Genomic DNA, 24,179 nt, shown 5'->3' with positions numbered 1-24,179 from the left:
AAGCCTTTCTTCGGTAAAATGAATTGGAGACACTGCTGCTAACAGGGACCGAAGCATGGACTGTACAACGTATGGACCGAGGATTGGTGGATTTCATTGATAATAGCGCCCCCCTGTGACTACAATTGGGAATTTATTCTGTTTCTGTTCTGGAGAAAATATCATTAGGATTAATCAGATAAGTCAGAAACCTTTATGGTCATACTGTGCAATTAATTTTAAAAATGTTTTATTGTAGGAGCTTTACATGTGTAGGAACAGTGCCTTGTAAAACACATTAATTCACAATATCATGTGCTTAGTAGAAATTGGCTAAAAGTTACCAAAAATAGCTGCAAAATACTTTAGATATGACTTTTGACATTGAGAGGATATTTACAAATAATACATAAACTAAAAAAAACAAAACAAAAAAAAAAAAAAACATACACATACATTTCATTTTGAAGAAGGCAATAGTCTGTGTTCATCCACACCAGTCTGCAAAAAAACAAAACAAACAATTGAACTCACGATTTAAGGTTAATTTAAGATGGGCTGTATTATACAACTAATATTTTCCCTTTTGTAGATCTGGACAGGTTAAGGGTTATTTATATTCAACATTCTGATGATTTAGATCTGGTCTATATCTGAATGCACTGTGTGAAAACGTGTAGGATGGTATGTCTATTATGTTTTATTTAAATCTATATAAAATGACATGTCACGGCTCTACAATTAGAGCCTCTGGCACTGATTCCTTCCTTTGGTCCTTAGCTGCAATGTATTTTTGTACTTCAGTGTTTCGCAGGTCAAAATGGTGTTTTTTGAGCTGATAGCCATCCTCTCAGGCCTTTATGTGATGAAGATTTTAAATAGCCTCATGTGCTGTAGCTTTGTGTCCCTTCATTTTTTGTCTTCACTTCACAGTGCTTGCCCTATGTAATAATTAAGTGCCTTCTAATTACATTCTATAACCAATTAATGTGATAATTTTACCAATATGACTTTAGTTGGTAACTAACACAGCTCGTGTTGCTGTGTTGTTCAGGACCAACTCTACAGTCATTCCTAGTCTGAGAAAGTGTAGAGCTTTGCATATTCATGCCGGTGAAAATGCAGACTCTTCATACTCATGAAAAAAACAGATATATAAAAATATATGTATTGCTTAACAAGATTACAAAAAATTGTGAGTGATACTCATTTAAGACTAATTTAAATCCTCCTCCACTTCATCCTCCTCCACATTGTTCCTGGTGTCACCATGGTCCATGGGAACACCCATCTCTTTCTGCAGGGCCTGTAAACTGGCCTGGCTGACATAGTATCTAACGTTCTGAGATGGCAGCAGCTTCTGGAGCTCCTCCAGCTTACGGTAGGCCTGGACAAGAAACATGGAGGGAGACAGAGAGCTGAGTGTGCAAGATTTCTACTAGGATTTAGAATCAATCTTCACTTTAACATTTTCTTTGACTGGATGCAGATGTTTTTTTTTTCTTTTTTAACCAAAATGTCATTTCATCTATTAAAACAGTAGGAAAGAATGATAGTTACCACTTGGAAGTTTCCTTGCTGACAGTGGTGTTCCACCAGGAAACCAAATGCATCTCCAATCCTCACAGCAGGGTCCAACTCTGGCTCCTCCAGTAGGGATTCACATAACTGCACTGCCTCACCAGCATCCTCTGCATACAACCTGCAGACAAAGGACAAAATCGAAGTTCAGACGAAGACGAAGGAAGGAAAAAAGAACTACTTATTAAGATGCCTGTATGCTTACCTGCGTGCATGGACAAATTTCTTGATTAGGGTGATCTTATGCTGCAGGTCTGCCACTCTTACTTCCTGCTGTCCAGTTGAAGAGTCCTTCACTTTTGAAAGACACTTTGCAGCCTCAGTCAAAGCATCTAGTGCCTTCTCATAGTTCTGGTAATCATCAATCTCTACCTGAACAAAGGTAACAAGAAAAAACTCTTTTAAAAACTTTTTTATTTATTCAGTATTTCAAATTCTTATAAATATTTATAAATATTTGCAAATTTAAGCCCACTGCCATAAAAAGAATTGACAGACATTTGCCGCACCTGAGCACAGGCTTCATAGAAGCCAGCAAGGAGCTCTGGTGCCCTGCCTTTGGTGTAGAAACCAATAATTGTCTTCAAGATCTCTGGATTTTTCCGCCAGTCCAGAGACTGGAGGTAGTTGGCAGCCATGATGAAAAGCTCCTTCTGGCGACAAACGTTGGCAAAGAATACTATTTTCTCTGTGTCGCCTGACTTAAGGAGCGCCCTCATAGCCTGTTTCAAAAAAAGGATACAATAACGTGTATGTATTTGTATTTTTATGTCACACGAACACCTGACAGACCAGGTGGAGTAAACCCTGTGTACTCACACATGGAATACTTGCAAGATGTTCTGAGCTTGCCAAGAATATATGTCACTACACACAGTATTACCTTGGGCTTGTTGCCCGCCTGCGTGTATTTCTTGGTAGCCAGGTGGTAATTTCCCTGACGCATGCAGCAGTCAGCTAGCCTCTCCAGCACGTCCTTGCGGGCATCTTCAGACAAGTCTTTTGAATTAGTTACAGTCATTCTCTCTGCCAGCTCCTCTGTGATGGTCAAGTTCTGGGTCACACAGAGTTCCAGGGCTTGATGGTACTAGGTACATAAACAAATATAAAGACACACACATATAAGCATTTAAATATGAACTGATACTTCCACATATAGGTAATAATGTGACACAACAGGTACCTTCTTGGCTGCTACCAGTAACTCCACAGCCTTCTCATACTGGGAATGTGTGATGAAGAAGTCAGAGCAGCGAGCCAGGAGGACCGGGTCTGAGTTTTCATTCAGATCCTCAGCGATCAGCTGAAGTGCAGAGAACTGTTGGGTGGCAAAAGCCAACTCAAGAGCTTTGGAGACGTAACCAGCCTACAAGGGAGAAATTAGCCAAAAAACATAATGGTGTAAAAACCATCAACATTATTCAGCTCAAATGTATGGCACAATACTGCCCCCTGTGGAATGGTCTCAGCCATTCAGAAAAAATGGGACAGTTGTGTTGAACCTTGTGGTAAAGAGCGACAGCTCGGTCCATATGTGTGCCTTTCTCCTCATAGTAGCAGGCAGCCTCCATCATGTCCTCTGGGTTACTGAGCAGAGCCAGGTTCATCAGCTGGTCATCCAGACCATTCTCCTGTTGAGACAATTCAAGTCAACAATCCACTCACAGACTAAAACACATGAATAAGAGGACATGTTTTAATTAGTGAATCTGAGTATAATGGATGAATATCATGACCAATAAAAATTTACACAGCAGAGCAGAGTAGTACTTTACCTTACAAAGTCGTATGGCATTGTTGTAGGCCTGGGCCCGTGTGTAGAAGTGGACGGCCTGTTTGATATCATCATGACCCTCATAGTGTCTGGCCAAGTGGTACGATGCTGCTCTGTCACCTGTGTCATTGGCTATCTCAGATGCCTAGTAAATAAATAAATTCACACATCACATTTGTGGAATTTGTTTGAGGATGTCCAAAAACTGAAAACTGTTTTGAATGAAATAAGAGAATTATTACATAACTCCTGATACAAACTGAGTCACCTTCTGGATGTTCCCCATGTAACAGTGGACTCGAACCAGGGAGAGGTAATCCTGAGCACATTCATAGTAATGCAGCGCTGAGTTCATGTCTGACTGGCTCTCCAGGTACTGGGCCCACCACTTGTAGATGCTCCTGGATTGATAAAGTGACAGGACTGATGTTTAAATGTAACCATGTGCATGCATGTAGTATGAGAATCATGTGATATCCTCTTCTGATGACAAGGTTTTTGCCACCAAGGCAAAGTCTGGACTTACTTGTCTTTCATGTTGTTAACATAGATCTCAAGGTTTGATGTGTCATCCTGGAGCATTCTGGGCACTTCAACCCTGTGTGTGTCTGAATTCTCATAACTGCAACAAAAACACTGACAATCACTTTGTTTTCCAGAGTAAATTTGTCATGAACAAACGTCAAGCGTGTATCTTTTACATAAAACTGCAATAGACTGCGTCTTACTATGCACGGGCCAGGGTCTTGTCGCCCATGGACTCCAGGTATTTGGCATAACTGTAGTAGGTGGTGCGCAGATGGATGCGATCATGGATTTCAGCTGTCTCCAAAGCTTGCTGCCATTGGCCAGAAGCCTGGTAGAAATTGTTCAGCAGGTCATAGCGTTGACAGCTCTTGTACAATTTTTCTGCATCTTCCTGTTGGAAGACAGGAAAAGATGATGGAAAGATAAATGCTTTTGGTCCGGAAAGTCCCGCGGTCTTTGTCCGGGTGAAAAGCTTAGACCAAAAAAGAGGAGTTTGTGCCACATCCTTTGGTCACAAAACTCCTCATTTTGTTGGACTAGCATTAGTTATGAAGAACAGACAAAATATCCACTAGATGGATTTTATTTACCTTTTTGTTCAAATGGATATAAATTGTCTCTGCTTTTGGATACGTGTTTTTACATGTCACGTCTCAATAATTCTTTTTCCAATTTGAAAAAAGGAACAAAAGTGTTGTTAGTGTTAATTGTGAGTGAGGGACATCCCATCAATCATTTACACTCTAATGCTTGAATATCTTACCAGCATGCCGAGCTGAATGGCCAACATTGCCACTTGGGCTTCTGGCTCAGGCTCAGCCTCCGCCTCCTTTAGCGCTTTTGCTGCCCTGGCATTTCCCATATTCCCAAGGCACACACGTGCCACATCCAGCCGGCGGGTTTTTACACACATCCGTGCCATGTTTTCCCACACCGCTTTACTACAAAGAAAAGAGAAATGGCTTGTTTGCAAGGTTGATGTGTGGCTCACTGCACTGTATTATTATGCACTGTATACAACAGTGAAAACAGTTGAGCACATGTACCACGTAAATCTCAGGATATTTCTTATTAGAAAAAAAAATACAATGTTGGCATATGTTAGAATCGTTTCCAAGTTTAAGTTTAAAGTTTATATTTTAGACCCAGACCTTTCATATGCATATAAGAAAGGTGACAGATCTGAGGTGAATACCCTTGTGTCTCACTGGCTAGACCTCTGGTACTTGCGTATCATTTCAACATTTATCATGATTATCACAAAAATCCTCCACATACCCTCTGCACACAAACATAACCATACAAGAATACGTGCAGGACTTGAACTCAAAACAAGAGGCGTGCTTTTATCTGTTTCCCTCCTTCTTTTTTCTTTTGTCTTGCTGACGTAAATCAGCCCCTCTACCCCCTTCTCTTTCGCTTCATTTCCAAATTTAAGATTCCACAGCCATCTGGTCTCTATTTGCGTCCCCTCCCTCCCTCCCTGCTTTAGCTGATACAGATGTGGGCTGTTTATTAAAGTCAGGCAACAGGAAATATCCCAAATCTTTAGGGGCCCTGCTTTAAGAGGGGGAATGGGGGCCAAGCGAAGTAAAAGAAAGCAAGACTGGTAAGTGTCAGCCAAAATCTTGCTCTATTTGGTCACAGAAAACAAACCCTGAAAACGAAAAACGAAAAAGTGAGATACTTTAGAATGCAGAGAAAAGTCGTGCCCGCTGCACACAGGGCGGCAAGATCTAGAGAGCCAGAAAAGGAAAGACAAGAGAAGGAACAGGCCCCTCTTCCCATCCTCTTTTCCTCTCAGGAAACACATCCTGTTGCTGGCTGACTGTGGTGGCCAATATATTTGTTGCACACGAGAGAGAGGACTTTAGCGAACGCCCCCTGGGCTCCAGACAAAAGAATACACAACAGTGACGTCTAACGGGGGTCTTTTGGACATTCTCTCACACAAACACACTGACACACACACACACACACACACACACACACATTTAAAGTGATCATAAAGAAGGGGGCCGTCTGTTTAAAGCTTGCTACATTTGCGAGCTGATGCCTTGGACTATGACGAACAGCAACTCCCCCACTTTTCAACTCTGACCTCAAGGATTTGCAGAAACAGTGGGAGAGAGAGAGAGAGAGTGAGAGAGACAGAGAGAGAGAGAGGGGGGATAGAAAGAAAAAAGCAAAAGGAGGTGGGCTAGAGGACTTCTTGTTCCAATGAGGCAGTGGGGGCTCTTCCAGCAGAGAGACAGTCGTGGTAAGCTTAAGCAAAGCCACTAACGAGTCAGCTCCTAGCAACGCTGTCCGGAGAATCTATGCTTTCTTTGCATCAATACTCTTCCGAAGGCAATGTGAAGTGACTGAAAAGAAAAGGAAGAAGAAAAACAATCTAATGCCTGCAAAGAGAAGCCAGCTGCCCACACAGAGTTCAGACCAGTGCAATAAGTAAAGCACTGAAGAAAGGGAAAGAAGTACAAAAGGAAAAACAGAGAAAACTAAGTAAGGAGCGAGATCCAGTCAAGCTGCAGCCAGCCGAAGCCAGTGGAATGGACCTAGGTGCCAGTTGGATTAATCCCAGCGTACCCGCAGTGCTGTCTGAGGAGGAGGGCTGAGGATCTGCTGCAACGACAACAAACTCCTGAATGAGGATGAATGGAGATGTTCTTTAGCTAAGCCTCAAGACAACACTCTTGCCAAATCCACCTCTGCGTAAGCTGGGACAGCACAAGCCAACAGCTGGAGGAGGTGGTGGTGGTGGAGGAGGAGGTGGAGGAGAGGAGCCAGGGGGCCCAGAGCACTGCTGGTGCTCCCGCCCCAGAGGAGAGCCGGGAGCGGGCAGGACACTGAGGAAGGACAGGGTCTGGAGGAGGGACACGAGGGAGGGGGCGAGGTGGCGGGCGGCGGGCGTCGCATGGCCGTGCAGAGGCTGGTGGCGGCGGCGGTGGCAGTGGCCCTGCTGTCCCTGGTCCTAAACAATGTCGCAGCCTTCACCCCCAGCTGGGTCCTGCAAGCCCTGGAGGACGGACGCAAGCGAAGCGTGGGACTATGGAGGATGTGCCCCACTGGTGGGGAAAGGGTCCGTGATGACCTCCAGGCTGGGAGAAGGGGGCAAGGGGCACCGAGGCAGTGTGAAAGCCTTGGATGGGGCTCTGAGTATGCAGGCTACCAAGAGTCACGCAGCACTGTCAAATGTAAGTTTTTAGTTTTATTAAGATTTAAAGCTTAATTATTTAATTTTACTCATTCTTTCCAAAAAAGTGAATATTAGCAAACTTCAAATTGTCTCATCTTTTTGTCATCAGACTGACTGATTGCACGTCCAAGATGTAGTAGTTTTCAACAGAAACAAAACACAGCGCTAAGGGTATTTCTGTGCCTGATTGTGCCCACTGCTATAGTCATTTTAAATTTTTCTTCCATATGAAACACACAGAGGAATTTTAATGTGAGTCAGTAAATAAATAAATTCTATTTTAAGGGGTGATGAATGGGGGCCAGAATTGACTAATTGTCAAAACCAAAACACTAAAGTTGCTGAATTAACAACACCCCTACATCAACTTGATGTATACACTCACAAATCCAATATAATTGCATTACTTAAGGTTTATTACTTGTTAATGTATTAGTGTAAACATTAGCCCATGACAACCGGCCAAGACATTGCGATATGTAGTGCATTTGAAAGTCAAATTCATCTTTTTGTGGGCAATCATGTTGTCAACAGGGTCTGAGTATAAACTTGGTTTGGATGCATTTTAAAGCAGAGTGAGTGTTTATTTGATTAAGCTCCACTGAGGAATTCCCATTCAAGAACAAGTCTGGGAAATGTTGAAGTCCACTCACCAGCATTACTGGGCACAATGGGCAGCACTGCCTGGCAATGTAAGACAAAGACGTGCCTCACCATTGATGATAAATGAGCAGTAATCATGTTTATGTCACCTTCCTACAAATGTATCTCAAAAACAACATTATCATTTAAAGATCAAGACCCCTGATTTAGCCTTAATCCAGCTTGTGATGAATGAATTCAGATCATATAGCAGGAAATATGACACAACTCTTCTGGTCCCTCAAGTGCAGTTCGACATGATGCGAGCGTGTAACCTGATGGCGACGGTGGCCCTGACAGTTGGTCAGCTGATCTTCCTTCTAGGCCTGATGGAGCTGCCTTTCATCACGCAGGAATCACAGTGGTGGGAGGAAGCCATTGCTGCGCTCTTCCAGCTCGCCAGTGAGTACTAATGTTCCTACAGCTCGTTTATTTGAATTGCTGTGCGTCAGCAGAAAGACAAGTCTCTGAGAAGGACCTTTCTGATGAAGATGATCATCGTCCTTGCCACTAACATTTTATGCACATTATATCATTCTGACAGAGAGAAAGAGAAATCTAGATGCTGCAAAGCAAAGGTCACATGCTCCCTGGTAGAATGCCAAAAAGAGAGGGATAAAATCACAGAGGGAGCTAGACTAGCTGGCTCTCTGAAGATCAACCTCTGAAGCCAAATATTTTAAGAAGACACTGGAAAAAACTAGAGCTATCTACTATGTGGTAATAATCTTCACCCTGGCTAGATAATATTATTATTTTTTAAAAATAATATAAATTCATGGTAAAATTTAGACAAATAAAAAATGTGACACTGAGCAGATTGGAAACAATAGCTAATTTTACATACTTAATATAATTCCGTTATTCCGTTATTTTTTCACTTTAAAAAAGTCAAATTTGCTGGAATCACAGTGTTTTTGATGCTGGCAAAGAAAGACTACAAATAAAACTTGAATAAATTAAGAGGGCAGCCAAACTGCAAGGGATAGAAATAAGGGACACAAGGAGACCAGAAAACTGAAAGAGTGTCATCCTTGTGGGACATGACTTCATGCAGTCATGGTAACAAAAGCCCTCCTCCACACCCAGCACACATTCATCCATCCATCCCACTGTGCCACTTTAAAGAGTTGGCTGGCATGGCCTGTCCCAGTGCCCCTGCTGAGGAAGTGTGTTGTGCTGTGTGCAGTGGTCACTCAGCCACTTGGTATCATTGTGGCAGAGCGGAATGAAGGGGGTCTGTTCTGGGTCTAAATTTAGTCCCAGTCCAGAATCCATGGGCCAGAGCTGCAGCGAGCCAGGGAGCGACTGTCAGGCGCCAGGATATCCCTGCTCAGGACGAGGAAATGTCTGTGACTACCTGTTATGCAAAACCCTGAGCTGAAGAAGGAAAAAGAAGGGAGGGGGGAATGCACGGGAAAGACAGTTTCGACAGGGACTGTATGTTTGTGTCTGCGCTGGCAGGAGGGATTATGTGCATGTATTTTTGTGTATATCAGTGTGTGTGTTGGTTTGTGTGTTCATAGTGTATTTTTACAGAGAAATGTCCTGTGGTACACATGACAGTAGGGTGGGAGTTGCCTCTGTCTAGATAAGCTGGCCTAGCTTTTATGTCTGTGTTTACAAAATGTCCAAGAGCAGCAGCAAATAAAGATTCCCCTCTTTATGGTTAGCGTCTTCGGCATGCATCGCAGCAGGAATGACGGCTTTTATCTAACGATCTCTGTGAGAAGACTGAGACCCACCCGACTTTACTGTATTTTCCAGTATTAGACAACACCAACACCACAACCTCAGCAACAAGTAACTCATATCACAAAAGCCTTAATGAAGACAATCACAAAGTAAACAGATTTCCCATCCCATGAATGATCATCTCCAAAATGGGCTATGGACAAAGTAGCTGTTCTGTTTTTAAATGTAGTCAATGATGAGCTAAGAGATTACATATATTCACAAATGCGGACATGAGTAACAGTAGTGACAAAGTCTAAAAAGAAATAAACAGCACACACCTATTTCCCTAAAATCTAAAAATAACAATCCTAGGAAAATGGCATGTTCTAAATTTACTCTGTAACCATAAATGGTCAACAAAGCTGCTGAGTAACAAAATGACACGTATCTTGGCAGATGGGATGTTCCTAACCAAAAACAGGATGCTTGGAAGAATATTAATAAACAGTACAACAGCCATGATTTACATGAGGCTGTATGTATAAACTGAGTTACACAGGGATTTTTTTTTTGATACAATAATAGCAGTTTTGATAAAATACAGATCTTTTCAGCAGTTTGACAAAGCAGTCCCAGCTCAAGGTTCTAAATAGCTTATTCTAGAACCTCAACTGTATCACAAAGCCTTCATCGGTGTATGAAGTTTGCTCAGTTGTCATGAAGATTACAAGTTAACCATCAAAATTTATTCTTGACATTAGACATAGTAGCTTAGTATTTTATAGCAATGTTTTCTCAAAGGTCACTTAAGTCAACAACAGAAATCTAATGAAGCAATGTGATAACACTGAAAGCTATGGAAAAATCTAATTCAAGCAACAACATTAAAGAGCTTAACATGACAATGTGTATGAGACACTAATAATGTGATATAACAGACAAAGGTTAACAGCACAATGTAACATTCTACTCTGTGTCATGCTGATATGCTTTTGTTTGGATGCTCACCATGTTTAATCATCTTAGTTTAGCATGCTAACATTTGCTAATTAGCACTAAGTATAGTTAGGTTAGGTTAGTATAGTATAGGTGAGGATGATAGATATTATTGTTTTTGCAGGTATATGATTATAAAGTAGTCTTACGGACAAATTAAAATTAATTATACTGAGAGTTTACAGCCATACTAGTACTTTGAGCTAAATGCTAATATCAGTATGCTAACATGCTCACGTTAACATTAATAATATCATAATAATATGATATTAGCATGCTGATGTTAAGCAGGCAATGTTTACCATTTTAGGTTAGCGTATTAGCTAGCTAGCATTTACTTGTTAGCACCATACATAAAGTCAGTGTGTCATCAGTGTGTCTATATTTGGACAAAATTTAAATTTTGACTTTATGTGGCACTAGATAAAAAGTTAAGGGATCACCAAAGTTAATACAACTCATCCCGAGGAGGCCATTGATGTCTTTATCGAATTTAACGACAGTCCATGTCATATTTGCAATATTGCAACTATGGCACACATCACACATCATGTCAAACTACTAGTGGTGGCAAGGAAAAGTCAGGGAACCACAAGTCATTTGGATACAGTGTGACAACTATGAATATCTGGCACCAAATCTTACAGAAAACCATCCAACAGTTGATATTTGTCTGCACCAAGGTAGTGGACAAACCAACTGACCAGCAAAAAGGCAGAGCCGCACCACTAGAATGGGTCACAGAAATGCCTCATATTTCCTGGTTCTAGCTTCTCAAATTTGCTTTGCTTTTTAGTTTGTCTCATAGTCTTTTTTTTGTCCTTGATAGCGAACAGAATATTTTTTCAGTTTTAGAGTGTGCATTGAACAAAACAAATAATATATCTTGATTAATATCATCTTGGGCTTCAGGAAAAAATCTATACAACTGATCAGACTGAGAAAATAACATGAAATAAAACGTGAATAAAAATAATGTCAGACTGGTCTATTCTAAAACTGTTCATTGCAGTCTAAGAATGAAAATTTAGAAAAAAAATCTTAAAACTAAGCATGCAAAAAACACGAATAGAGGCTTTCCTTCACTAAATTCATACTGAAGTAAAAGGACCTCATTTCCTGATTACAGATAGTTGTACTGGCCACTACCATTCAGTAATCCATTCCCCATTCCTGCTTTAGACCTCCCCCATGAGTCAGTGAATGGCTTCAGCTCTGAATGAATGGAGATATTTTTACCCATCACTTTCTTTCTCAGGAATGTTTTCATTTTCCATCGTGCCAAAATGCTCAGCTATTGCAAGCAGCATGTGGAATAACAATATCCAGTTTCATTCAGTGATATCTCAGCAGTGCTGGCAGGTCCAGACTGAGAGCATAATATTGGCCATTTCACGCCTGGAGACTACTCTGGAATGTGTTTTCTGAATGGATACAGTTTATCCTCTCGGTTTATTCTTTTTAATTTGTGGGCTTCAATTCTGATCTGTGATATCTGGCTCAGAGAGGAGTCAGACTTTTCCCTGAAGTCCGTGGCTCAAGAGATTCCTGGTAGTAAGGGAGTGATACAGGTTTGAGCAAGACATCCAGGCAGGATATTCATTCTAATCAATTTTGTGCCCTTTAAGAATAAACCAAGACATTAGTAACTGGAAGGAAAACAAACCACCTAAATGAATTTCCAAGACCTGGCCTTTAGATAAGACTTGTTTAGATTTCTCTGTGACAGATCATGTCAAATGTCCAGCAAATATATTAACCTCAACGCTCAGGGTGTGGAGAGGAGGGAAGGAAGGAAGGATGGAAAGAGGAAGAAGGGGAAGGAAGTTTGAGAGATAAGTCTGTGCCAAAAAAGAAGTTCACACAGCCCACCCTGGCTGGAACCTGAACAGGAGATTATTCATTTTCTTGGATAAGGAGCCAGACAGGTTAAACATGAACAGTTTGAGCAAACAGTTGCATTCTTATGCGTACACACAGTGGTTGACACGCAATGATACATAGATACAATTGTTCACATCCTCACTTAAAACAATGACAGCCATCTTACTGTAGAGGTAGGGAAAGGAATACAAATGAACTCCCCCCTTGGTGCCACTGACATACTTCAGGAAATGGACTGATTCATATCCTACAGCACCAACGTCCCTATTTCCAGAGATTATTTCTGGTCCCTATATTTATACCACTATGGATGAGGCAATATTTCAGACATGTATTATTGTGGAACTACTAAAAGGCTCCAGACAACACTTGAATGTGGTAAATGAGGAATTAACTAACTCTATTGGTAAAGACTGAGGAACGGTGTGGGTTATGGAGACATTAATAGTGTAGATAAAACAAAGTTAAGGATCAAAGAAACAGCATGGAACAGAAGTCTATGGCTTTTTACCTTCGCATGCAAACAGGAGTTCCTCATTGTGTGAGTTAAACTATTGTGAATCAAAGAAATCGGGAGATAAAAGTTCTCAAAGGCTTTTCCGAGCGTATATTCATGCTCTGATATTTTTACACTATTGGGAACTTTCATCTTGAGATCTTAGAAGTTCTTCCCAGGAGGAAACAGATTTCCAAATTCAAAGGCCCCATACAGAGTTCCTGCTGGACTGTGAAATACAAGGCTACACGGATGGATGTGATATGTGATTTCAAAAAGCCACTTCAGGTATACTTGCCACATATTCTGTTAAATAACTGCACCTTTAAACCTTTTGAACATCCAAGAAATAGTGAACTAGAAATAGTAAAATACATAATCACAATAGGAAAACTTTCTCCTGAACATTTTTCTTTGCTCTGCCTCAAGAACATTTTCTCAGTTCAGTTTTTGGCTCCATCAATATCAGTCAGTTGATTGGTCTATCACTGTGGTCCAGACAAATATATCTCTGGCATGGATTGCCATGAAACTTCTAAAGAGGATCATGATCCCCAGATGATGAATCATACTGATTTTAGTAAAGACTTAACAATTATTTGTTTTGACTGGAATATATAAATTACTGTCCAAAGGAATGTCATGAAATTTGTATCACCCCCAGGATGAAGTGTGGGTATAGACTCTTATTTCAGCTCATCTTCAAGAGCACAGAACATTCCTTACATAGTATATGTGAAACAGTATGAGCACCTGCCTTTTTTGGTGCGTACATACATCTTGATCACTTCAGCAGTACTGAAATTATAACTCATGAATATTTCTTCAATAGCCAGCGACAGTATTTTGGCTCTAGGCAGCTCCTAGTAATTGTATTAATGTGAAACTGTATTAAATGGTAAATGGACTGCTATCGACCACACAAAGTGCTTTACACTACAGGTTGCAATTAACTGAAACTGACAGTGTCTACATGTGAACCATGACACTACTTAAACAGCTTGGCAATAAGAAAACCCTTTAATAGAAAATTATTCAATAAATACTTTCAACTGGAACTTTATGAGATGCTACATGAGAATGGCAGTTCATTTTCACCAATTAAGGTCTTGTCTCTCTGTGCTCCTGTACAGGTTTTGTGCTGGTGATTGGACTTGTGACCTTCTACAAGATCGGGCCCTACACACACCTGTCCTACTCCTGCTACTTGGATATAGCTGCTTGCCTGCTGGCCACGATAGCTGCGGCCATGCTTATCTGGAACATTTTACACCGCCGTGATGATTGCCTTGCACCTCGAGTTATCATCATCAGTCGCTCTCTGGCGTCACCTTTCCACCCACGTCTAGACAATGACTACGTGGAGTCGCCTTGTTGAGCCATGTGACCTCACAAGCTATGTCAATAGGGAGTAACAGACTGCACGGACAAGACTGCACACTCAACTATTCATGTTTTTCTCCAGCTGGTGCTTCCAGAAAAGAACATTCCTGTGGCTTTACAGTGGCTGGACTAACATGTACCTGCAATTATAAATCTCTATATTTCACAACTCCTCCCAAAATAAACAAAAGCTATTATATAGAATTATTTTTGCTGCTTAGTGCACAAAAGTCACAGTTTTGAGATTTTAAAATTAATGTATAGAGCAGTCCTAAACTTCTAAATATATTGAAATACTGAATCATGTTTCATGAATTCATGCTTGAGTCAGCTAATTGATAGCTAAACATGGAATCTGGACTAAGACTGTCTTATATGAATCATCCTTCATATGAAAAGATCAAGCTGGAACTTGACCTATTTTGTTATATGTGCACTTATTAAATGGCCTCCTGCATAATTATAAATTGGAAATTATGAAAGATGTTGAAAATATAATACCAGAATACCTCATATTTGTTTTCATCCTTTTAAAGCTTATTATGCAATTTTAATACATATAAATGTTAATGATATATGTTGCAATTATAAGTAGGTAAACTAACAAGGTAAAAGCAGAAAAGTCAGTCCACCTCAGCAAACCCTTTGATTGGGCTTTTCCAAATCAGTGGCAAACAGCCAATTTGAGGTGATATTTTGATCAAATTATATTTTACTCAAAGACATCAGGGAATATTCTCACCTTCTGGGTCGCTGTTACATACATATTTTTCCTCTTAAAAAAAGGAAAATAAAAAAACAAGTGACCCGCCAAGTAATGTATGTGAATTGATTTTGAATTTTAAAGCAGTATTTGTTAAACTGATGGTAACAAATGTCTTGGCCATTTACTGCATTTTGAAATGACATACACTTTTCACTACTTATGTTCATTTGTCATGATGCTTTCCATATGAAACTCTGCTCGCTTGTGGTACATACTGTATACTTAAATTAATATAATATAGTTGTGTAAAGAAGTGCTATCATTAGTAGTAGTATTATTGTGACCATATCATACTTTTGCAAAGAACTCCAGGTTATCTGTGGATCTTCCACAATGCCAAACATAGGGGCACATTAAAATAATAATATATCATATGAATTCAATAAATTTATTGGCAAATATTCAAACACGGTGGTCGTTGCTGTTGCTGTTTTAGTGTCCAACACTACATATAAAAAACGGACAATACACAACTTCATTAAACTATTTATGTACTTTATCACAGATATGTGTTCCTAATGAACTTCCACGTGCAGAATTTGTTAAGAGTCCAGTTCAGTGTGACATCTCATCACATCACATATAATACATATAAATATCTATATTTTGATGATGGTGGTATGAATGATGGCACTAGTTCCTTTGAGGGATGGCCGACTACCAATGGAGAAGAACTGTAGTGGTTACATGCAATGAATGACATACTTTCCGATGACAAATGGCATTAACTGAGAGCATGAGGGTTACAGCAGCATAATTATGACTACAACATCATTCATCAGTCACTGCTTCACCCCAAACACTTCCTCGGGTGGAGCTTTGCTTTGAAATACCAAGTGTAATGGCAAAAAGACAGTAAGAGATATGGGCAGATAATCATGCAGCATGTCACCTAAAGTCAAGGACAATGTGAATGAGAGGAAGTCTGGCCTGAATAAAGACATTCCAACCTGTATATGACACACTGCTTTGGGAGGCAGAGGTACTTTCAGACTGAGAATGTCTGTGTTGGATAAAGCAAATTAAAACATTCAGGGACAGGCTGATTAAAACCCCACTGATACACAGTAATTGGGCTTTAAAGCCTCTTCTGATATAGAATTCCCAACACACCCAGGTTTCATTATCAGACTGAGGTAGTAGATTTTGTTATTCACACATACGCATAGCTCACCTACACGTCTGTGATATGGGTGAACTGATCCTTTAAGGTATACATGTGAAACTGTCACTTGCATCTCCAACAGATATGACCTACAGTACATGCACTAGATGAAATAAGCTTAACTTCTGAATCGGTGGCCAGTCTCAGACTTGAGTATGAGAACCTTTGTCGATTCAAAGATCTGTACCATGGAGACAAGTCCCAGAAGATGCAGGTTACTGCTGCAGGAAATGCATATTCCTGTGGGTGGAGATATGCGGGAATCGAACACAATACTGATCTTTTAAAAAAACACAGCAGCAGTAAAAATAGCCATCAATGAGGAACTTAGTAAAGCTGTCATCGGGCCTATTAAATTCTTTGGCACATCCGGCCAGTGGGATATGCTGTTTTCCCATTTGCTTGTTTTTATGCTATTTTCCCTTTTGTGTAATGTTTGTACATGTGAGAGCAACACTACAGAAGAATTCAGACCGAGTGCCCTGAATCACGTATTCCGCTGAAGATTATATCATATCTTTGATGAAATCGCATACGTTTTCCTATGACACACGCACACACACAAACTTACAGGAATGGACATGCACATCCTTTTAGTGACCTGATTCTGTTTTTACAAGAATGGAAAGGGCACTCCTTTTGGAGTATGTGTGAGAGTTGCAGTGTGTTTAGAAAAGTACATCCCTTCAGCACACACCCGCACACTAACAGAAACAGTCACATATACACATTGAAGAGTTCCTTCCCTACAGCACAGACACAGAAAAAGTCCTTAATCATGTCCTGTGTTTACAAATCTATTTGATGTACTTACACAAACAAAAGTTTGGCTTTGCCGGATCTAATTTGATCACAGCATCATTAGAAGCAAACTGCTGAGTTGAGGCTTGCATATTATTAAATTAAGCACAGTATAAAGTGTTCAAAATGTATTTGCCTTTCCAAAGACATATACATGGTGTTGCATCTTTCTTCACTGACCTGTAAGTGCATGGTTTAAAATATCCTCATTTCTTATAAATAGGACAAAACTAGGAAAGAAAATATCAAAACATCAGTGCTGAGTCTTATGATCACCTGACAGACTTGAAGAAAGCGTATCAAAGTAAAGGTTACAGAACTATTGTTGTAGTTTGACCTCAGCAGTCAAAGGTGCTGAGTGAAATGAGGGGCGAAAAAAACCAAGTGGCAACAATGCCCCATTCTCAACAAAAGGTAAAAGCAATTTGTTACAACTCTCCCACTGCAAACCATTGCAGAGCACTCTGAGAAGAGTCAAGGTTGTAGCAACAATGCTCTCCCTGTGGCTATTGCTTTGCTTTGAACTAAAGCCCCTGTGGAAAGGACTGTTGGTGGATGTGATGACATAGATCAAAGTGGACGTGCCATCCTGTATGTCTCCTCTCTTTGCAGACACCACTGAGATGACACATGCAATGTCAGCATGCACATACTGACACCCTACCTCTTGATGAGCTTGATAGACTTGAAGGCTTCATCCATATCACCGATGGTCAGGTAGAAGCTGAAGTTGAGCATGGCATCGCGGGTGGCCTTCTCACAGTTCTCTAGGCCCACAAAGTCCCTGAGAGCTCGCCTGGACACCATATGGGGGAGCTGGGCAGGTGCCCCTCTTGATGGCTGGGTCTGGTGTGGGGGTGCTGATGTTGTGGCTGAAACGTCTGGTAACTCTGGATCCCCCTCACCAGGCTGATGAGGATTAGAGCATCATGATGTAAATATTTGTAAGAGTCAGAAACAATAGTAAATGATGCATGTTGTGAAGTGGGATTATGATAATAGAACAAATGGAAAATGCAAAATCCTGGGGAAAACATGGACATTGGGGAACAGGTAGGACGCAGAGCAAACCAAACATCAACAAAGCATCACAGACCAAAAGACAACCATTAGGAACTGGACACAGATTATTGCGCTCTAGATATCTCAGGGATGCTCTTGTGCTGCTGATCTCGGGAGCCAGTATTTTCATTTTTGCTTCAATGCAGCACAAGGCGTACACGATCACAGGTGTTAGAAGCTAGGAGTCGAGAAAACTCAAGCTTTCTGAATAGACTGTAGAGAACAGATACTTACTTCTGGTCGAAAGACACCACCCCTCCAAAATAATAGCTGGGGTGTGTTAGACCAAACACACAGAATTTAACATAAGAACAAATTGATGGGTACAAACAAAAACAAAAGGAATATGTTTAAGAAAAGTCAAGACCCCACCCCCGCGCCTCCCACTGAAGAGACAACACACATGCACAACACTGTTCTACTACTCACCTTGCAGCTGAAATAATAGTAGGGTACATCCAGAGCAAGAAGGGCCTGCAGGCCTGGAGGTTTGGGGTAGCAGTCCTGTAGGAGTAGCCCATGCTCTTGCGTACAGAAGAGTGTCACCACTGACACATCCACCTTAATGGAAGGATGACAACGCACTGTAAATCTTCTTTATGTTTACTTTACATTTATTAAAATCATTTAACAGGTAAACAACAGTCCTTACCATATCCAAGTAACTAGCTGATGATGATTCAGAGCTGATTGGCACTGTCTCACAGACAAAAAGGCGAGATTCGCTCTCATCCCAGAAATGAGATACAGGGCACCGGCCGCTGAGCTCTGTCCCTTGAAACTGCTGCCTGAAACACAGATTGTAAATAAGTATAAGACAAAGTGAAGGTAAAACTGTCATACAGACAAAAGCAACTTCAGTCACCTTTCACTGTCTTCAGGATGTGAGACACCACTGGAAGGTCTGCCCGTGAAGAAGTCGAAGTGTGTCACAGTGTCCATCTCAACGTCATAAAAGTACACTTTGTGATCAGGTCGCCCATTAACCTGAGAGGAAGGAGTTATATTCAGTTAAACTAAGAGAAATATGTACATAAAATGGTGACCTTTTAACATTCAGAAAGTAGAGTGTGACTGTTATGCATTCACCTGAGAGATTAGGATGCTGACTTGGCTGCCATTGGCATTACACTTGACTGACCTCAGGGCTCCCAGATTGGCAATCTGGTCAGCCAGGTTCTTAGCAGTGCAGTGAGCTTTGGCATCTCTTCGAGAGAGGTCGAATACTCTGATGTGTGCTGTGTCTGTGCCCACAACCAGGTAAGACCCACACACACTGAGTAGTACAGGGTTGCCCTCTGCCTTGGAGAAAGTCAGCAGTTGCTTCACAGTGCCCTAAAGAAATGAGAGGAAAAAAGATGGTTCAATGACGAACCAAATTCTTGATGACACATACTACTTGCATATGTGTTTGTTCTAAAATCAATCCCAATTCAGTACTAAAAGAACGATGTCAGGCCTTTTCATCACGCACACTGAAACATTTGTTGACATTTGATAAGAATACTGGATAGGCAAACAGACCTGTGGAGTGCGGATCTGTACCCTGTTGGGCTCCACAGTATAGAGGTTCTCGCCATGTACAGCTACTACATGGGAGTCACAAGGAAACGATCCTGGAAAATCAACCAGAGAGGAGGTGGAGAAAGAAGAGAAACTAAAAAGGGTGCAATGAAGGACAGGGGAATCTGGACAGTTTCTCCAGTGTAACACCTGGAGTGTCAAATGCTGTTTGGACTGTTGGGTGAGTGTTGTACCTGTACTGCGTAAAACTGTCCCTGAGAGCTCATACACAGTGACCTGCTTGCCACTCCACACTGTCACAGAGTCCTGTTGGTATGACAACACATGTGCACTTACCATAATATCAGTCTAGATTTTTACTTTTTCCATGAGCAAATCTTTGTAAAGATCACTCTTCTGCACTCCATATTTACCTTAGTTACACACACTCCCTTTATGTGTATATCTGACTGCAGAGCAAGGTGCACTCCTGTGGAAAACTGAGCAATGCTGAGCTGCGCTGGAGTGAGCTGCACTGCTGCCACCTGCTGGCTGAAATGGGCTGACATCACATGCTCGCACAGGATCAGCACTGTGGTTGAGTTGTTGGCTGCCAGCAGATTCAGGCTGGAACCCCACTGAAATGGAGGGTCTGAGTGAACTTTCCCAGCAGATTACTATCCATAAGAATATCACAATTATTTTCACTGTTTCCATTATCAATAATAGAGAAGTGGTGTATGGTGTAAATGCTAGTCCAGACAGTACCTGTAGCTGAGTGACATTTCCCTCTACTTCAGTGGGGGTCTGTAGCTTCCACTGGGCCTTGGTGTCACCTTTGCTACTACCTGGCTGCACCACCATCCTCCACATTGCTATGCGTCCATGGCTGGTGCCAGCTGCAAGGATTTCTGAGGAGGCAGCAATGTTATACAAAGGCAATGAGGCTTTTTGAGGTTTGAAACAAGCCTGCAAACCATCCGTTTATTCAAGGTTTGAGAATGTGATGAAATAAAGCATCTGGAAAGTATTGTACATTTTGCACTATGGGACAAATATTTTGCAGTTACCTTTTCCTGCACAATATGAAACACAGTTGATCATCTCTCCTCTCTCAAACCCCACAGTCTCGTCCAGTGACAAAACATAGTTGTCATCTCGCTCCAGGTCCCACAGCCTGCAAAAACACAGGGGCAGGACATTAGTCAGGTTTCAAATGGGTATGTATGTGAGTACAAACAGTATATGTATACTGACCTGATAACTTGTTCCCCTGTTGCTGTGATGAGGAGGCTGTTTTCTGTCCAGACAATGTCTACATTCTGTCCAGTCTTGCTGCTCAACTTCACCTGTCAATTCAATTGTGTGTGGGACCATTATAGATAAATGAATGAATAAAAGGAAAGGTATTCATTAACATTGAACATTGGACCAATGTTGATTTCACAGATGAATTGCTGTGTAAACAACAGTGTCAAATAAATCTAGAAGGAATATCCCGATTAAGCTTTTATTAGCCTCCAATGCTGATCCAAACCCTTTAGTTTTTCCAGATGGTGGTCATTTTATTCACAGTATCTGATTCCTCTCATTAGTCCCTTAAAGTGGTCTACAAGTACAAACATGGCCCATCAAAATTACCATGGCTTTCAACAGAAATTGCATCTTCAATGACCATAGCATACCTTCATGAATTCCTGGGCTCCTCCCTCAGGTCCTAGAGTGAATTGTGACAGCATCAGGGTCTCTGTGATCACAGCGAGGGCCTCTCTCTTCTCAAGGTAGAACAATTTCTTGATTGCACCCTCCACACTGAGAAGTGTGCTTGTCTTACAGTGTTCATCCACACTGTGGACCTTACCTAAATACAAGGGACACAGGGTTAAAAAAAAAGAGAGAGATCAAATGAATTTTCAAAATTGAAGTCAGAATTAAATGTTTTTCTTAGGCCTGCTAGATTCTCCCTAGACTGATTAGTTTCCTACAGAAGAAGACAAACTCTTACCATCTGCAGTGCTGACATAGAACGCAAGTCCCTCCTGTGGGCCCATCTTGAGAGGCGCTCCCTTCCAGCTGAACATGTCCAGAGCACTCTCATCTCCACTCACTGATGCCCGTGCCAGCATTGCCACATCACTGTGACAAGAGTTAGGTCTTACTATCAGCAACACAGCAAGCGTTCAAATCAAGAGAAAATAATCATAGTGCTTTCAATATAAGATTACTGCTAAGGACTTAAAAAGAAGAATGACCAACTACTTACTCTCCAGGTGAAGCAGGTCTGAAGATGCAGCAAGTTAAAGGTTTGTTGTATTCATGCTTTACTAGATGGTTTCCTTGAAGTCTCCCTCTGGCATCAACTTTCCACACGGCTAGAGCTCCAGTCTGTCAATAAATAATTACACCATATTTATGCAGTGCAACAAAAATAAATAGGAACAAATTCTTGTGCCAAATATGCCATATAACAGAAAAAAATAAACATTTTTATTGTATATACCAATGAGGCCCATCAGGCTGTCCACAGGCTGTGAATGAATCAGTATGCAGAAGTGACATGCATATCTGTGTGTCTGTGTCTGCATACAGTCATTGCAACACTCACCTGATCCCCGGTTACTAAGCGGCTGCCAGAGCTGCTCCACACCAGCAGCGTGATACAGGCTGCATGTGTGCTGGGAAGGACTGTTTGATCTCCAGAGGGGTGTGACAGCAGCACTACCTCTCCATTCTCCCAGCCTAGTGCCAGCACTGGTTTTGTGGGATGCCAGCGCAGCACTGTGGGCTGGTGCGGACGTTCAACATGGCAGCCCTCCACATACTCTCCCTGCATATTGAATTATGGATATAGATATGCAAATGTTGTTAGATATGCTGTAATCAATAGTATTCTCACTCAGTGAATCTTCAAAGTGAGTGAGTGTTTACCTGCTGCAGGTAAAGGTCTATGTTGCCTCCAGTGGCGGGGCTGCTTGAGGCCACAGCCAGTACAGGGAGAGCTGAGTGCCAGGTCAACTGAGAGGGCACAACACTGCTTTCAGGGGCCTCAATACGGTGGTCAAAATACACCGCCATATCCCCGGCGCTCCCCTCTAAATAGGAAAGAGGAATGAGAGGATACCAGCGTGATGGAGCCTCCAATATTACACGTAGTTATTGGTCAGTCTCTCTCTATTTGTTGTGCAGCTTTTTCTCTTTTCCTGCTACTTACAGCTGTTTGGCTTATTAGTGTGCTGAAAGCTCGGAAATCACCAACTAGTAAACTCTAAATCGTACCCTTAAATAGCATTAAATGATTCACAGTCTATAATTTGACTCTATATGTAACGCCAGTTGACTTAGCTGACGTTAATTTACAATATGGACTGTAACGGAGTTATGGAATCACCATATTGGTAAGCACTGTCAGCTAATTAGGCCATATCTGTATGGAACAAACTGTTAAATTAGCTTTAGCTGCTAACATTAGCTAAGCTAAATAAGCTAGCCAAAGTTAGCATTCATTACCGGCCCTCGCTACTGTGGAATAAAGTTAACCGTTCTGTTAAATTGTCTGAAGACCCACCTCACTGTCGTTTTCTTCAGGTTTATGTCGACTTAGTGTCTGAAACTCGAATACCTTAAGACATCGACCGTAACTTGCAGTGGTGTGTAGCCTCCTGTGTGAGCAAAAAGCGTCTCTCCCAGTTGCCCCTGACAACCTCTAAGGGTAGAAGGAGGAGTTACGGAAAACAACGAGCGTCACCCGAGTTGTTGTCGAAATTAGCGCTGAATCGAGCAGTCCAATCCATAGATTGTGGTCCAATCCCAGCAAACTAAATTGACATTTTTTTTCTGTCGTTATAGTAGACACATCAGAAATGCTGTGAAACTGAGCTTTACTGTCGCGAAATCTTACAGCCGACGGTGGGAGAAGACTTGCGAATTAAACTTAGACTCTGCAGTATCGTAAAGTTAAACATTTTACGTAGAAATGATCTTATAAAAGATGCCACAATATAATTTTCATGGTGCTCAAATTCCTTTATTGTTGGTAGATATAATATAAAGAGTTTTATAGGTAGGACGATGGGTAATATGCAGATTGACAGATTTGATGTTATATTTTATGGTTTTTGAGATGTAACTAAATGTTTCTTTTTAATTCAGGTGCTGATTAGTTCTGGGTGAAGGTATTTCACATCCATTAATCTAAACTGACAGGCTCCAAAACACTGCACTCATTGTTTTGCTGTCCAACAAACAAAGGAGCAAATAACAGGTTTAACATCCCCTGGTGTTCCCTGGTTTATACAAAGTTTGTACAGTGTTTTAAACTGCTATGTGACCACATAAAAAAAAAATCTGGTGGTCTATCATAAAACACACATCACTCTGTTTACATGTCATTTACAAACTCAATCAACAAATTAACATCTGACAGAAAATTCATTGACCTATTATTCAGTATCACCAAACTCACAATTTTGGAAATTTAATTAAAATTTCTTCCTTATTTGTACAAGCTATTGCTACTAAGCGAGAATCAGTTGTAAGATTACCTTTAGTACAAGTTATATCTTTACCTACGCTCAGCTTTATTCACTCAAAGGTAAAGAGTCAGGGGCAAGTTCATAGAACAGAAAAATGCCAAGGTAATCAAGTCAAGGCCACCACTAAGAAAAAACAACTGCATATTTCAAAATATTTCATTGTTTGGGAACACACAGACGAACAACGCATTTCATTTATGTCACAACAGGAAGT

General features: G+C 41.1%; 2 protein-coding genes across 2 annotated transcripts; one reads left to right on the top strand and one right to left on the bottom strand.

Annotated features, from left to right (window-relative positions):
- Positions 1 to 212: 212 nt before the first annotated feature.
- Positions 213 to 23,126, bottom strand: ift140 (intraflagellar transport 140 homolog (Chlamydomonas)). The gene is made up of 29 exons (XM_018681819.2): positions 22,999 to 23,126; positions 22,362 to 22,525; positions 22,039 to 22,260; positions 21,697 to 21,818; positions 21,439 to 21,569; positions 21,119 to 21,294; positions 20,691 to 20,782; positions 20,504 to 20,610; positions 20,202 to 20,344; positions 19,868 to 20,071; positions 19,688 to 19,760; positions 19,455 to 19,546; positions 19,020 to 19,265; positions 18,796 to 18,917; positions 18,583 to 18,718; positions 18,360 to 18,491; positions 17,533 to 17,777; positions 4,626 to 4,803; positions 4,063 to 4,253; positions 3,861 to 3,956; positions 3,603 to 3,735; positions 3,336 to 3,479; positions 3,063 to 3,191; positions 2,744 to 2,926; positions 2,444 to 2,647; positions 2,070 to 2,282; positions 1,766 to 1,932; positions 1,540 to 1,681; positions 213 to 1,366 (listed from the first exon to the last, which is right to left on the bottom strand). The coding sequence occupies exons 2-29, from the start codon at positions 22,506 to 22,508 to the stop codon at positions 1,196 to 1,198; spliced, it is 4,341 nt and encodes a 1,446-aa protein (XP_018537335.1). The 5' UTR covers positions 22,509 to 22,525; positions 22,999 to 23,126; the 3' UTR covers positions 213 to 1,195.
- Positions 5,734 to 15,309, top strand: tmem204 (transmembrane protein 204). The gene is made up of 3 exons (XM_018681824.2): positions 5,734 to 7,056; positions 7,947 to 8,102; positions 13,887 to 15,309. Exons 1-3 carry the CDS (start codon positions 6,777 to 6,779, stop codon positions 14,129 to 14,131), a joined length of 681 nt encoding a protein of 226 aa, XP_018537340.1. The 5' UTR covers positions 5,734 to 6,776; the 3' UTR covers positions 14,132 to 15,309.
- Positions 23,127 to 24,179: the final 1,053 nt, after the last annotated feature.

This window comes from Lates calcarifer, linkage group LG23 (assembly GCF_001640805.2).
Source record: "Lates calcarifer isolate ASB-BC8 linkage group LG23, TLL_Latcal_v3, whole genome shotgun sequence".
In the NCBI taxonomy this organism is placed as follows: Eukaryota; Metazoa; Chordata; class Actinopteri; family Centropomidae; genus Lates; species Lates calcarifer.
This window is presented reverse-complemented; position numbering and strand designations above follow the sequence as displayed.

What these genes read in the sequence shown, in the direction of transcription:
- ift140 (XM_018681819.2), bottom strand. Translation starts at nt 22,508, where the DNA reads ATGGCGGTGTATTTTGACCACCGTATTGAGGCCCCTGAAAGCAGTGTT. An exon ending in TACTGGTAGCAGCCAAGAAG is followed by an intron (nt 2,648 to 2,743) that starts GTACCTGTTGTG and finishes TTATGTACCTAG; the next exon opens with TACCATCAAGCCCTGGAACT. An exon ending in AAATTTGTCCATGCACGCAG is followed by an intron (nt 1,682 to 1,765) that starts GTAAGCATACAG and finishes CTTTGTCTGCAG; the next exon opens with GTTGTATGCAGAGGATGCTG.
- tmem204 (XM_018681824.2), top strand. Translation starts at nt 6,777, where the DNA reads ATGGCCGTGCAGAGGCTGGTGGCGGCGGCGGTGGCAGTGGCCCTGCTG. An exon ending in GTCACGCAGCACTGTCAAAT is followed by an intron (nt 7,057 to 7,946) that starts GTAAGTTTTTAG and finishes TGGTCCCTCAAG; the next exon opens with TGCAGTTCGACATGATGCGA. An exon ending in TGCGCTCTTCCAGCTCGCCA is followed by an intron (nt 8,103 to 13,886) that starts GTGAGTACTAAT and finishes GCTCCTGTACAG; the next exon opens with GTTTTGTGCTGGTGATTGGA.